Source organism: Achroia grisella, unplaced genomic scaffold, assembly GCF_030625045.1.
Source record: "Achroia grisella isolate CSIRO2021 unplaced genomic scaffold, CSIRO_AGI_Agris_v1 utg1179, whole genome shotgun sequence".
Classification (NCBI taxonomy): Eukaryota; Metazoa; Arthropoda; class Insecta; order Lepidoptera; family Pyralidae; genus Achroia; species Achroia grisella.
The window spans coordinates 1,174,918-1,189,298 of NW_026712591.1; the positions used below are offsets into that span (position 1 = coordinate 1,174,918).

At 31.4% G+C, this 14,381-nt stretch overlaps 3 protein-coding genes across 5 annotated transcripts; all 3 read right to left on the reverse strand.

Moving 5' to 3' along the window:
- Nucleotides 1-618: 618 nt before the first annotated feature.
- LOC131852411 (protein THEM6-like) lies at nucleotides 619-3,102 on the reverse strand. Its single transcript, XM_059203093.1, has 3 exons — nucleotides 2,873-3,102; nucleotides 1,522-1,736; nucleotides 619-962 (listed from the first exon to the last, which is right to left on the reverse strand). The coding sequence occupies exons 1-3, from the start codon at nucleotides 3,012-3,014 to the stop codon at nucleotides 732-734; spliced, it is 588 nt and encodes a 195-aa protein (XP_059059076.1). The 5' UTR covers nucleotides 3,015-3,102; the 3' UTR covers nucleotides 619-731.
- On the reverse strand, nucleotides 3,015-5,743 carry LOC131852392 (protein THEM6-like). 3 transcript variants are annotated; one of them, XM_059203073.1, is made up of 4 exons: nucleotides 5,570-5,743; nucleotides 4,503-4,717; nucleotides 3,693-3,937; nucleotides 3,015-3,129 (listed from the first exon to the last, which is right to left on the reverse strand). In XM_059203073.1, exons 1-4 carry the CDS (start codon nucleotides 5,715-5,717, stop codon nucleotides 3,099-3,101), a joined length of 639 nt encoding a protein of 212 aa, XP_059059056.1. In that variant the 5' UTR covers nucleotides 5,718-5,743; the 3' UTR covers nucleotides 3,015-3,098. The 3 variants fall into 3 exon arrangements, with proteins under 3 accessions (XP_059059056.1, XP_059059064.1, XP_059059052.1); XM_059203081.1 differs by having other exon boundaries at nucleotides 3,020-3,108; XM_059203069.1 differs by lacking the exon at nucleotides 3,015-3,129 and adding an exon at nucleotides 3,163-3,252.
- Nucleotides 5,744-6,651: 908 nt separating this feature from the next.
- LOC131853071 (doublesex- and mab-3-related transcription factor dmd-4) lies at nucleotides 6,652-14,381 on the reverse strand. The gene is made up of 6 exons (XM_059203870.1): nucleotides 14,196-14,381; nucleotides 11,563-11,734; nucleotides 8,968-9,141; nucleotides 8,458-8,552; nucleotides 7,504-7,672; nucleotides 6,652-7,117 (listed from the first exon to the last, which is right to left on the reverse strand). The coding sequence occupies exons 2-6, from the start codon at nucleotides 11,719-11,721 to the stop codon at nucleotides 6,821-6,823; spliced, it is 894 nt and encodes a 297-aa protein (XP_059059853.1). The 5' UTR covers nucleotides 11,722-11,734; nucleotides 14,196-14,381; the 3' UTR covers nucleotides 6,652-6,820.

Consider the following 14,381-nt stretch of genomic DNA (forward strand, 5'->3'; position numbering starts at 1 on the left):
ACGGCAGTATATTTTCTTATCTGTGTCACATATTATATATTGATCTTCTATCTGTGATTTCGTAAACAAATATTAAGTAAGTAGTATTATGTCTTTAATTATTTTATATATTATTTTATTTTTAAGTAGAATAGCAAATAAGCTGATGGCGTACCTGACGAAGAGTAGAAAAAATCACCATGAACATCACAAAATGAATTTGTGTGTAGCCTCATACACTTTAATTATATTGTCACATCTATTATTAATTATAGTAAATCGATAATGAGAAATGTTGCTTATAACATATGTAATAAATTGTTTTTTCATTTATTTGCTACACTTGAACATGAAATTATTACTACAATTAATATTTTATCCGTATGTTTAGCAATATAATTAGATAAATATTATAATCGTCAAATAATATAATATATATACAAAAAATGCAGAGTTTATAAACCCATACCCTACTCTTAATGTGCAGGTTGTGTAAACAGTAACATTAGTCGTGGCAGTGTCAAGGGAGAGTGCTGCAACGAAGCGTAATACGAGACATAATATCACTTTGAACATTTCAAACATATGTATGTGTATACAGAAGATTTTTAATTAGGTCTTATGTAACAAAATAAGTAATGCCAATGGTAAAGCCGCAACCTTTATTTATTCATAATTAAGTACAATGTCAATTTTAATTTTCATATACAATACATTAACTGTATCATACTTATGGGTAAGTATATGTATAGTTAATCTGTCTTCCTAAGTCTGGCACTTGACACTTCGATGGATTGAAGCCAATGCTTAATTTCTTCAGGACATTGTGGTTTTTTATCTGCTCCTGGTATACCTTTGAAGAGTGTAGCTGAATCTACGTTAATAAGATTTTGTCTAGAGAGAACGATGGCCCGCACAAAACCGTCGCTTAATGTTATAAACTTCTGTTCGATGAACAATGTTTTATCTTCCCAGTAGGCTAACTGAAAATAAAATACATATATATATATATACATATTTACTTTATACGAAGTACTATTTCTCTAAGTCACTATACTGTGTGTAGGTAAGGTAAGATTTGTACAGGTACAATATTTGTATTGACGTACAAAATATCAGGTTTATATCTAACTAGTTACTCGCCCCGGCTTCACACGAGTGTATAAGTATTATATATGTATATAAACCTTCCTCAGTCTCATCATTAACTATGATATAAAATATCAAACTTAAACCTTAACAATATGATCAAATTTGCTATTTATTAATTACTGCACTTCATGCCTCCATACTGTATGAGGTTAATAAAAAAGCGTCAAAGACATTTAGTTATATCATCATAAACTCTTACTTCATCCACGGTAACTAGGGGTAGGTCACGATTTATAATTGGGACTAGTGCCAATGTTTGGGATCACTTCGCGGTTTCCTATAGAAATTCGCTACGATGGGCTGCCTGATCTGACTCCTATCGACTTCCACGTGTTTAGCGCAGGAGGATACACCATATCATTATTGTCCATTAAAGAAATATATGGATACCTTTGTTTCCACCTTGTACGCTGTAAAAATAGGAATAGTTCTTCGGTATCGAATACTCGAGGCTCCTTGAAGTGCGTGTCCATCGACCGCCTTTATATTGGCATAGATGCCTGTGCGGTCGTAAAAATGAAATCTTGCAAAGTCCAGCTCGCGTACATACCGAGCATTATTCATGTGCCTGAGGAATATGTCTACATCCTGTGTTGTGCAGAAACCTGGAATATTATATTTTAATTTAAAAGTTAATTTAGTCAGCAACAACTTTGCCTCCTTATGACCTTACATATTACTTAAGTTACAAGTTACATTAGAAAAAAATTGTTTAACACACCGATCAATATATTATATAATATATCTTATTTCATTATATTCAATTTAATAAACTTTATTCATAAAATAAAACAACAGAATTGATGCTTGAATTAATACGGTACTTCATAAATTAAATTATTGTAAATATTGCAAGTATTTAATAAATATTGAATATGGGTCTAGATCCTATCTATTGTAAAGAATATTGACCGAACTCTATTTAAAATTAGAATTATTAAAATTATAATTTCTGAACAATATAATCGGGTGAAAATATATTAACTTACGATCAAAACAAATTAAATAAAATACATTAGCAACTTATATGTAGGTACCTACATTTTGTGTCTATCACTTGTAGGACGTTGATTGCATAATTCATAATTTTATTGTTTACATTCAATAATGCTAATTACCTAGTTTAATTTTCCACTAACATTGTACGAAGAGAATGCTATGACTCGCTATATAATTATTTATAGATGTAAACCTCATTAATAGGGTAACAAAATTCCATGGAAGATTTATAGTATTTTTTTGTAGTTTGTAATAAATATAATAATAGTCCGTCAGCACTCAGAGAAATCATCCTATGTAATACACGGACATTCCTCTAATTATTACCAATACTTCTATTATAAATCTGAAACTATGTTAATTTGTCTAAATATCTATTTGTTTGTTATATGTTCACGGGTATATGGCTGAACCGAATCCAGTGAAATTTAACTTAAAGATAGGTGGTACGAAATTGTGGGTAGCAACTTGTTTTTATTAGACTTAATATTGTATCAAAAAGTTGTACAGTATTAGCACAGATAACATAATATGTATTAGTAATTGTAGTCTATTAAACCTTATATTAATTTAGAGTAGTATAAAGCGATGTATATAAATTTGTTTATATATAGGTATATTCTAACAGATACGAGATAGCTAAGATTGTCAAAATAATACAGGAGATACCTACATTTCTTAAATATATCTATGTATATGGATTAGTGTGTATAATATGAACATTAATAAAATGGAAACTTACCGTAAATGGTTGTAGTGTCATTAACACCACACTTCTTTGAAAACAGTCTTCCGATTCCTATCGTAAAGAGGATGCGTAGAAAATAATTCACATCCCATAGTATGTACAAGATAGCAATGATTGTCGCAACTATGCAATACATTTCTTCTCTGTATTTATATAAATTTGTTTATTATGTCTAATACGAGTATTAGTAAGTGACTGCCACTTGACTCGTCTGTTGCCTTCAATATTCACTATGAATGCAATGAATGTTGCTGTAAGTAAGGTGTCACTGAACCGGTTTACTGCCTTGAAGTCTGTTACAATAGCAGCATTAAACAATTCGAATCAAAATTCAAGTTCAAGTTTAAACATTAACCTCGACCCTACCTACGCACCTGAGGATAGAATAATTATAACTATCTTTGTTTTATATCATTGTCCACTGTATCTACTTACTAAGCTAACCAATTGTAAATATTATATTTATTTGAATGCAAGATCGTATAATATTATATCAAAAAGTACCTACTGTAAAATATCTACTGTAAATGCATTCAGTATTCTTGCGATGCGAGTGACGGGGTAACTAGTACTAAATTTTTCTACACAGACATTCTCCAAACTGCTTTTTTTGGAAATAATACATTCTGTGTTTATTTTTTCATTAACTTATAAGTTAGTTAATTATACTAATTATGTGTAGTGTATTATAAGGTAATAATGAACAGAGGAAATAGATATAGCTTATATAATTGTTACGAACTGGAAAAAATTACAGCTAATTGTAAAAAGTCATATAGACCTATACGTAGTAATTAACATTTAAAATGTATACCTATCCCTCTTCTTGTTATTTAATTTAATGCTTGTTATATTCATACTGTGAAGCCAGATCTTTATGTAGTCTGGACAGTTGGGTTTTTTATTGAAGCCAGGCAAGCTTTCCAGAAGATATTCACAAGATTCCCCGTTTTCTCCAATAGCATGCTGACGAGATATTATTGAGTATCGTATTTTGTTGTCGGATATTGTCGCCAATTCATGTTCAAGAAATAATGATCGTTCGTCCCAATAAACAAGCTGTAACATCACCATCTCTCAAATTCTGTTCATCAATTATAAGCAATTGCTTATTTTTAACAATATTTCATCATTGTATACATACATACTGTATATGTATCATCTATATATATATATATACTAGCAGACCCTGCCACGAGTTGCTGTGGTTAAGGTTCTTACATAAAATAATATTGCGAGTGAAAGATAGGATAATCTTTCAAGTTAAATCAAATTGCACACAATGTGCAAATCAAGTTTGCAATCGGTTCAGTAGTTTAGGAGTCCATCGTGGACAAACAACGTGACACGTATTTTTTATATATAAGAATATGTATACCAATACTATATATTTATGCTATTGTAGTATAGCACATACAGGTATAAGCCATGCCTAATTTTCTAGAGCACCAAATTAAAAATATTGCAATTTTGCAACCGCATATCTTAAAACATTAGTAATTAAAACGTATTTCTTCACAGTTCGAAACTAACGTCTATTTAGAGAGATTGTAATGAAATGCTTGGCATAGATTTTATTACTTTCAATACAATTATTGGCGACAGTTCATATCTCCAATCTTACCTTTGTATTTATTTTATAAAAAGCCAATAAGTTCACTGGGTCCATGCATATTGTGTGGGTACAACCTTGTAGAGACTTTATTTTCAAGCTCCTACTTTTACGATATATACCAGTACGGTCATAAAAATGATATCTCGCAAAATCTATCTCGCGAAGTATTCTGGCCAAACGAAGATTCTGAAATCTTATATCGCAGTCGTGAAAACTACAAAAACCTGGAAAATAAAGTTACCTTAATGTGTGACATTCCTTCACAAAAAATACGATTTAATTGATATTTTTAATAAAATCGGTTGAATAAAGATATTTTTAATTAACGAAGTTCGCTTAATTATTTATTCTATCAAGGTCTGTCTATAGGTGGGTAGCTATCTATCTGACGGGTCTAGGTAGCAAATTGTAAGATGCTCGCCCACAGTAGATCTATGTACGTATAAATCTAAGCACGTGACAATAGCCCAAACCCCTCAATAAAAAAATCTATCTATTTCTTCATAGACACAGATAAAATAATATTACATAATACATACTTGTCCTCAGTGACGAATTTGTCCAACCAATTTGGACCAATGTCCGTCGAATACGCTAAGCTAAATACCCAGATGTAGATTGTGAGATTTTTTATTGTGTTTTTATCATATAAATATTTAATGACAAAAGTTTCCTAAATTCCCACGGAATATATCTCTGTTAATTAAATGTTCAAACTAATTGAGCACACACGGTCGAATTTTTAATATCCTCATAATATAACGTTGAAGCAGTATATATCTTAAATATTCACATTGCCCAGCCATGAAAAATGAAACTAATCTATCCTAATATCCTCATCGTGTAATATAAATTCAGAAGTGTGTGTGTATACCTTTTCTGTATGTTACCTATATGTCTGTTACCCTTTCACGACTGCACAGCTGATCTGAACTTAATAAACTTTGGCGAGAAAATAGATAGCACCTCGAAGGCGAACATAGGATGTCTTTAATATGAAAAACACAAACGAAGTTGCGAGCAACATCTAGTAATTAATAAAGAACTAAAAAGGTAAAGTTATTTTTATGTCTTACCATAAATGGTCGTAACCTCATTTAAAGATATTGTCTTTTGATATATTCTACCACTTAACACTGTGAAATATGTACGCACAAAATAATTGACGTCAAAAATATTAATTATAACTATAAAAAAATATAGAATAACAATAAAACAGTCCATAGTGTTATTATAGTGTAAGTAAATGTACTTACTTCATTAAGCAAACAGGTACTGATTTGAGTAGTCAGTAAGTATGGCCAACAGCATAGTACCTGTGAATTCAAATTTTATGTATATCGAGTACAATTACACTTACTGAATAGCAATCCATCCAAATTGAATACAGCATATTGTAACATAAAGCCACTATTAAGTAGCTTAGTACAGAAATGCTTAATGGTATTTTTTACCTTTAAGTACTTAATGTTTATTTTTGTTTATTATATAACACTATGTTTATTTTTGTCTCTGTTAAAACAAATTTTTAAGGATGATTTTGTTGAAAAGAATATTTAAAAAAATATTCTATTATACTATTTATATTTAATACTATTTATTTTTAATGTTTACCTATTTTAAACACTCTCTTCTTCGCAAAAAAAATGTAGAATCGATGTAGTGGTACATTTGTACAACTTAAAAACAAAATATATTGAATATTTTTTTTTTGTCTTGCAATATAATGCATCATTTTTTTACACTGACATTCCAAAGATATCCAGAGCAGTAGTAGCTCATAAATTCTAATCTAATATAAGAATTGGGTGGGGGATGGAATCTCCTTTCATAATGAGAAAACATATAATACGATCCACTCGATCCTAATTTAGAGTATTGTCACGGATTTGTAACTGTCTGTGATAATAGCTGCAGGGGTCATGATGTTTGTTTGATTAACTCATATAGAACTTATTTTAACAAACTTGTCGCTGTAGCTCTCTACTTGAACTTTTTTCACGTAGGAAAGAATTAAATACATTTTCAGTCTCTAAGTAATTTCGACACTTACGAGTACATTGTATTTTTAGATGAATATAGTGAAGGAAATATGAATAAAAAATGACATTGTGCTCTAAATTTTATTAACTTAAAATCAACAATATAAAGACGCGATTGCAAAGCATTTGATATTAAAGATAATTTTATTTCGATTTGGACGAATACAATTAAATAATAAGGTACATATAAGTATTACATGTACATATAAGCTACATATACTTATTGCAGAACAAAAACGTTCATATCGGTGAACACATAAAATACTATGCTTATAATTTTTTAAATTAGTGATGTGAATTACATTGGCGACAATCGGGTGTGCAAGGGTTACACGGCGCTGGAGCCTGGTGTGGATGCTGCAGTGGCAACAGTAACGGCGCGGATAAGGCTGGTAGTGCTGGCAATGGTACAAGCCATTCAGAGCCGCATACTCGTCCCATAACTAGGGCGGGTAATAGAGGAGCACGAGGCCCCACAGGACGGAATGCAGACCACCTAGATTCTACTTCTTCAGTACTTGACACTGAAGCATCGAAGCTTGTACTTGTGCCGAACGGTGTCGGTGGTTTCTCTCTATGTGCCTATAACAATGCACATAGTTGTAGTTAATTTTAAACGTTATTTTTTTATTATATTTTATAATATGAGATATAAATAATAAGTAATAATAGATATGAGTGTAATATACAACTATGTTCGACATAAAAACTATTTCATAAATACTGAAATTAACAAAGGATTATTACAGAATTGAACTCTAATCTAATCATAATCTAATCTAAATTTAAATTTAATAATTATGTCCTCGCTATTTCCGTATAGGTACATTATTCATTCAGACGTTTTCTACTTAAAATAGACATAAATATATATTGCAAAGAAGCCCCTTCTTTATTAATTTCACTAATAATTAATATATATATTACGTATAAATACTTGTTATAAATTATTTTAATGTAGTGCTTACATGGGTCGCATTGAAATGTTCGACGGCGCGAAGTAAGTCGTGGTTGCAGCGGCGCAGCACTAATTCGAGGACGGACCTCTTTTTACCCGGAAACAGCTTCCTTAACATTTCAAGACCGGCAGTGCTTACCGCTCCTTCAGCTTCAGCAATCTCTTCACTTTCACCAGGCCTATTTACATTAAATACTTTATATAGCGACTCCTTATATCCATGTCTACTAATATTGTAAAGAGAAATGATTTATTATATTATATTTTTTTTTGTAATGGCCTTGTTTATTCATCGAGGTAGGTACACGTTGTAAAAAGTATTGCTATGAAAGCTGTGTTTTGGTTGAAAGGTAAGATAAGGCTCTGGAACGGCAACGCATGAATGATGTCACAGGCGTCATATGATAACATAATGTTGTAATGCTAATCGTGTAAGTATATAGGCGACGGTTACCTCTTACTATCAGGAGGGTCGTCAGCATTTTTGCTATTGCAATGAAGTAGAATTATAAAATTAATGAAACTAAAAAGTACCTACTGAGACTGATTGTATTCTTTCATTGACAGCGTGTAACAAAGACTAAAAACCACTCCGACAACAACACAGTATACAGCTAGGAGGCAAGATTCATTTTGATCTTAAGATATTCATAAAAAAAGATTCTGAGTTTATTCTTCGCATCATACATAATATCATGTTTTTGATACAACTGACATAACGAACAGTTATTGGTTTCGCGTATGATACACCTACACCTACACCTTCGCGGCGCGGCGTCGCCTATACAACGTCGTACATCATCACAGACATCACAAAACAGTGTATAGACTAGCCTGCGGTAGATATCTCTCATAACTTGCTATTCCTATACAATAATATATCTGTACCCTATAAAGTCACTACTACCAATTTTCATCCTATAAAACAGAACACAGTTTGTAAACTTAAAAATATATAACATACCTTCGTATAGTTGCAGAAGAATTTCCCGCGGAATCTGGAGACGTACTGCAACAATCGGGTAGAGAGTCGCTTGTCTCGCTATCTATATGTATTGGCTATTGGAAAAGAAGAAAAAAATACAATATTCATATTATATTAGAATACGATTGCGAGATATTGCTACATATGTTATTGCATAATACAGATATTGGCGACATTTACCATAACCTACTAAATTATTAAACATGGTTTTAACCAGTAAAATATCTTAGTTTGAAACATTAACTTTGAATTTAAGCACTCCGTCAATTTATTTTTATTTTTTTACACGCTAAGTAAAAAAAATAAAAATTGCGCTTCCGTTATATTCAAATATGAAATACACAACTTCCTTCCTAGATATATTTATTGTACTCATCTGTGGCAGTAAATCTAACGCATAATCATGTGAATACAACAAATTATGAGAACCAAAATAAGTTTGTCCTATATGTACAGATACTATATATACTATATGTTTAATAATAATACCGTCTGATCATCAGCAGCGGAGTCAGGCTCAGGACCAGGGCTAGGGCATGGCGCAGTCACGCGCATTCCATATATACGGCCAGGAGGCAGTGCTTCCAATGGAGTCCCACTTTCAACAGAAGCTAAGTGTAGGGCAATTTTATCTTCAGCCGCTTGTTGTCTTTTTAATGCCACCTAATCATAAAATAAATAGTTTACATGAAACTACTCTAAATAATAGGTACTACTTGGACATTAATGGCTATTGCTAGGATAACTTCCACGGCATTCTCCTTGGAATCGAGAGTGGATAATTCATAATAATTCGCCACGATAGCTAATTGATCCATTCAACTGATTCAATATGTTATCTACTCATTCTTTACTGAAGTCCTGCTACACCAACGACTTACTCAAGGAAATAACTTTTTCACCACTATCCATAAAAAATGTGCCTATATGAAACTACCTATTACAGTAATTAACTATGGACGTACGTTTATTACAATAAATATAAGACAAGACTCTACTTGCCGAGCATGTGCCCCAACATATATATATCTATATGTTTGAAGGTTACGAGTAGTAAATATATCTACATAATATTTCCTAGGAATACGTTTATAAAGTTAAGGTTTAGAAAACGGGGTACGTTTTCTATTACTTAATAAAACTTTAAACTGAATAAAGTTTTTCTGTCTTTACTTGATATCTACTTTAAGAGACGTAGGTATTTTCTTTTAATATATTATAGGTACCTACTTAATTCTGTATGGAATAGTATACTCTTGATAAATTAATTTAGTGGAAAATCAATGACAAACATTGGTTGTAATTGTATTTGCGCTGAGCAGCCACCCCTAGATAGCCTCCGGCCTCCACGTTGGACTCTGTTAGGTCCCCAGGCGAGATCGTCGCGCCCGTTTCATTGATAACACAAACAGAACTCGATCCGCGTACACAATAAATAACAACTGTATACCAGTTCACAAAATACTGAATAGCATATTTATTTTACTTAGGTGCTTATGGTTAAAATACTCCATATAAATGTTATATATAATTCATTTACAAAAGTTATTACTAATTATAAATTAATTGACTACTTACCTACTTATAATCAAAATAAATGTTTACTTTTTGTATCTATATTTTCCTTTAGTATTACACTCACTATTTTACCATACTTTGATAAATAGTATATAGTACATTTAAGTCATAAATTAAAATCATACCTACAAATTACAATCTATGTACTACGATAATCCAATGGTAATAAAAAGAGTCTATCAATATAAGATATAGGTACATATATATAATACAATATGTATAGGTATATATAAGAATCAATAGACTATATGTAAATATTATGTAGTACCTGTTGTTTTATTATAGATAGTATTTTTAAAGATAATATGCACTAGACATGATAATTAGGTATCATTTACAGTATCATAATGCAGACATGCAATTTTACTGATTAACTGCATTAAAAATACTGTTTACTTTTTTGATTCAACGAATTTGTTCGCTATTTATAAGATATTATATGAGATATAAGGGCATAATTTAATAATTCGTTTAAAATTCGGGATAAAAGTGCTGGGACATCGACAGCGATGCATTACAGTGTAAACCGATCGATGCTTCATCCGGCGTCTACGGTAAACACGTGCCACTTGTTTAAATAAACTGAGACGCCGCATTAGCTGTTCTCGATTTCACTACATTAGAACACATTAACGCCTCTAAATTGCATGTTATTTTAGAATTAGTTTTCCGTATTTTAATCGCTGTCTTTATTATGCGGTAGGTAAGAGTCCATATTGGGATTTTTCATCTCTACAAAGTCGGCTTTTGTAAAAGGACAAAAATAGAACATAGGCGTTACCATTAAAAAAAATTGCTGTAAGTTTACAATTTATGATAACATCCGTTGCCATTTCAAAGAGCACTTATATCCTCGTTATCATAGCCCTCAACATGGGGTCGTATGCTTGTTTGCCATCACAGTTGTATAAAAAAAACGTCAACATCAATGGTCACTATGAACGTATTGTTCAAAAAGTATTCGATAGCACAGTGACCTAGTAGTAGGTCTCGAATTCAAATCTAGGCGATAAAAAATCCTTATAATATATATTTGCTCCACAAGTCCTTCTGCGAGTTTGGAATGCCATTTGCACTCGCCCCCTATCGTCCAGTAAAGCTGTAGAGCATTAGTGTAGACCAGCAACATTAGAGTAGTCAAAAAAAACTATAACAAATATCATTATTTTGTCTAAAATAAGACTGTGATGTGACGATGGAATAATTTATGAATGCATGACAGATTTCGGTGAAGAGTGTATCTCTATTCTAATAATTACAGAGATATATGACAAGTGTTGCGTTCATGATATCAATCGTGATATAGTCAGAAAGTGTTCAAAACATTAACTTTATTTTTTGCTTCATTCCGACTTTTTGAAATTATTAATCAGGTACCTAAATCCCTATATATCTATGTATAACATATTTATATTATACAGATATCTATAGGGATTTAGGTACCTGACACATATATATTTACCGATTATGGATACTATGAGAATCAAATAGGTAATTGATACATACCTGAGCGGCCATAATGCGTTGTCTTTCCTTAATGAGTCCACATTTTGGACACTGGCACAGTCTATAGCTGCAAGCCTTCTTATGTCCACGAAGGCTTGATATGAGACCGTGGTTGCGGCATCGTGCACATTTCGGAACTCGTGCACGTCCGTTGTTCATAATATTTAGCCACCTAAATATAATAAATATCTAGTGTTAAATGAAATTCATACCAAAACCCTAATGGGCAGATCATCCAGAGTATATGGACCCGGTTTCCTTTTGTATTTCCGAATTACTTTTTGAACTTTATTAAGAACACTCATAATTTAAAATTAATTCATTAAGAAACCAACTACAATCATATGAATTCATACCTCGGCCAAGAGGAGTACGACGGGCATCACAAAATAAATTTGTGATATCCGTGATTTACCTATATATGTTTATAGGCGATGATTACCGTTTTCCATTATCTAGCGGAAAGCGGAAGGGTAGTACCTATTTACCAACCTTAAATTCGACTCAGTTTTTATATGTTCCGTAAAGTATCATTTATTCTTTTGTATATCTACTATTGTTTAATTGGCTTCCAAAATGCTTAATTCAATTGCGTTATCTTTAATAACACTAATCCAATTTCTATGAATCGTTTTACAACAAATAACGAATTTTGTGTGATCTATACAAATTTGAACCAACGCTTTGGAACAGTCTCTCTATTACTACCTTTTTGACTATATAAACAAAATTAAAAAAGTCAGTTAAAAATTTAATGTCAGTAAAAATGATCGTATGGTAAAAATATGTTGTAAGAAGACCGGGCTTCGAATATGACATTTATAAGAATTTTTAAAGTGGCTAGCTTATATTAAGCCGTACAAGCTTTGGTTTTAACACTAATTTATCTCCTTTACTATCCTCATCCAACTTTAATTTTGTCAAAATTCATAATCAACTGTGTATTATTATATAAAAAAAATTATAGTGAACATATTGTAAAACTTACAAGTAGGTAACAAAATCTTAAATCGTCTATTTATTTATCAAAACAGTTTACCAAAACTTCACAAATAAGTAGATAGTCAAAAAGGATAAACTATATTGGAACATTTTGTCACTACATTATGTCATTTTATTGTAATTCAAATTGGCTGACAACCATCCTACATAAATTACCGGCTGGTTGAAATTATTAGATACATATAAATATTTTAGTAAAAAAAACTAAGAGTTAAATAAGGGAATATACTGTTTTCTGTGCGGTCATTATTTATATCTACGTATAATTAGTAAAAATCACGGGATCTTACCACGTTTCATTTAATATCGGGAACACAGCAAATAAATATAAAACGTGGTAAGATCCCGTGATTTTTACTAATTATACGTTTAAATAAGGGAAGTTCAATATTATAAAAGTATTTTATTTTAATAAAGGATTTTGAAAATACGGATTAAGTATTTAGTATTTTATATAAAAAAATATGTTTTTTGCAATTAAAATGCAAAATACAAGAATGATTGCTGTTTTCTATTTAAATCATTTTGTAAACTATTTTGCACATTCCTGACTGCAACTACTTAGGGAATAACTTTAGGCAGTAAACAGCTTGGCGGCTGAAATAGGCGAGACAGAGGCGACTTAGTACCTTGTAGATACCAATTGTATTTTTAAAAGTCTGTAATAAAACAATTTAGCAGCCCATTTTATAGTAAGTGGTACCTAACAATTGCCTAAAGACAACAAAAGTAGTTTCAGAATATTTTATAATATAGTAAGTAAAGGTAAGTTGGTATAGGTCTAATGTATGAAGGATTTTTATGACTTAGGTATTGAAAAGATATTTGTAGCTAGTACATAGCTACAAATATCTTTTTTATAGTTCTGTAAATGTATTCCAGAAACTATAACATTATTTTAAATTTAAAGGTAGAATTTATTACAACAGTACCTACCTACCTATTACTATAACTCAGTACTTGTATTGTTGTAACAAAGCTGAATAGATTTTTTTAAACAATTTTGAAATGTACACATGAAATATTGTTAGATACCTTAATTATGCACTATTCTCTTATTTTGAATCTTTTTGCATGGCCTTAGTGTAGAAACACGAAATACCTGTAATGTTTTATTTTGACTAAGTACATATTCCAAATTTGTCACTTTGTCACAACAGCTGATCGGATCCTAATGAAAAACAAATTAGTCGGTATTGTGATAAAGGTCAATGTTACATTTAGGTAAATGAAAATGTACATGAAGTCGTGGTTAACGTTAAAAGATATATCATCATTGCCTTGCCCTTAGCCCATTACTTGGTGACGGCGCTCTATAATAATAATCATACATAATCTCAGGCGACGATTCTCACAGTGCCATCTAACCGAATTTAAGCTAGCTAAAGCTTGTGTTAAGGGTACGGAATAACTGATACAAATACAGAGATTTATTATACATAGAAAACACCCAGACCGATACAAACAATCATACTCATATGTATGAATACAAATGTTTGTGCCGCGCGAGGAATCAAACCAGCGACCATCGGAATTAGGCGGTGTTCTAAACCGCTAAACTACCGAGGCCGTCAATAATTAGAGTTTTTAATATTAAACAGTGCATTAGTGCAGATGCTTTAGTGGCTTACCTTATACATAAACAACAGAGGCGATTAATATTATGACGAAAGTCCAAGTCTTCCAGTACAACTCAAATATCGAATCGTCAATGTGTCCATATATATATTATACGTAGGTATACATTTAAAATATACAATGGCACTATGTCACTTCACTTTTAAAATTACTGCAACACTATATAATACCGCCCACGC

What these genes read in the sequence shown, in the direction of transcription:
- LOC131852411 (XM_059203093.1), bottom strand. Translation starts at nt 3,014, where the DNA reads ATGTATTGCATAGTTGCGACAATCATTGCTATCTTGTACATACTATGG. An exon ending in TGACACTACAACCATTTACG is followed by an intron (nt 1,737 to 2,872) that starts GTAAGTTTCCAT and finishes ATAATATTCCAG; the next exon opens with GTTTCTGCACAACACAGGAT. An exon ending in CGTACAAGGTGGAAACAAAG is followed by an intron (nt 963 to 1,521) that starts GTATCCATATAT and finishes TTTTATTTTCAG; the next exon opens with TTAGCCTACTGGGAAGATAA.
- LOC131852392 (XM_059203073.1), bottom strand. Translation starts at nt 5,717, where the DNA reads ATGGACTGTTTTATTGTTATTCTATATTTTTTTATAGTTATAATTAAT. An exon ending in TGAGGTTACGACCATTTATG is followed by an intron (nt 4,718 to 5,569) that starts GTAAGACATAAA and finishes TTTATTTTCCAG; the next exon opens with GTTTTTGTAGTTTTCACGAC. An exon ending in TTTATAAAATAAATACAAAG is followed by an intron (nt 3,938 to 4,502) that starts GTAAGATTGGAG and finishes GTGATGTTACAG; the next exon opens with CTTGTTTATTGGGACGAACG.
- LOC131853071 (XM_059203870.1), bottom strand. Translation starts at nt 11,721, where the DNA reads ATGAACAACGGACGTGCACGAGTTCCGAAATGTGCACGATGCCGCAAC. An exon ending in TCTTCTGCAACTATACGAAG is followed by an intron (nt 7,673 to 8,457) that starts GTATGTTATATA and finishes TAATGTAAATAG; the next exon opens with GCCTGGTGAAAGTGAAGAGA. An exon ending in AACATTTCAATGCGACCCAT is followed by an intron (nt 7,118 to 7,503) that starts GTAAGCACTACA and finishes GCATTGTTATAG; the next exon opens with GCACATAGAGAGAAACCACC.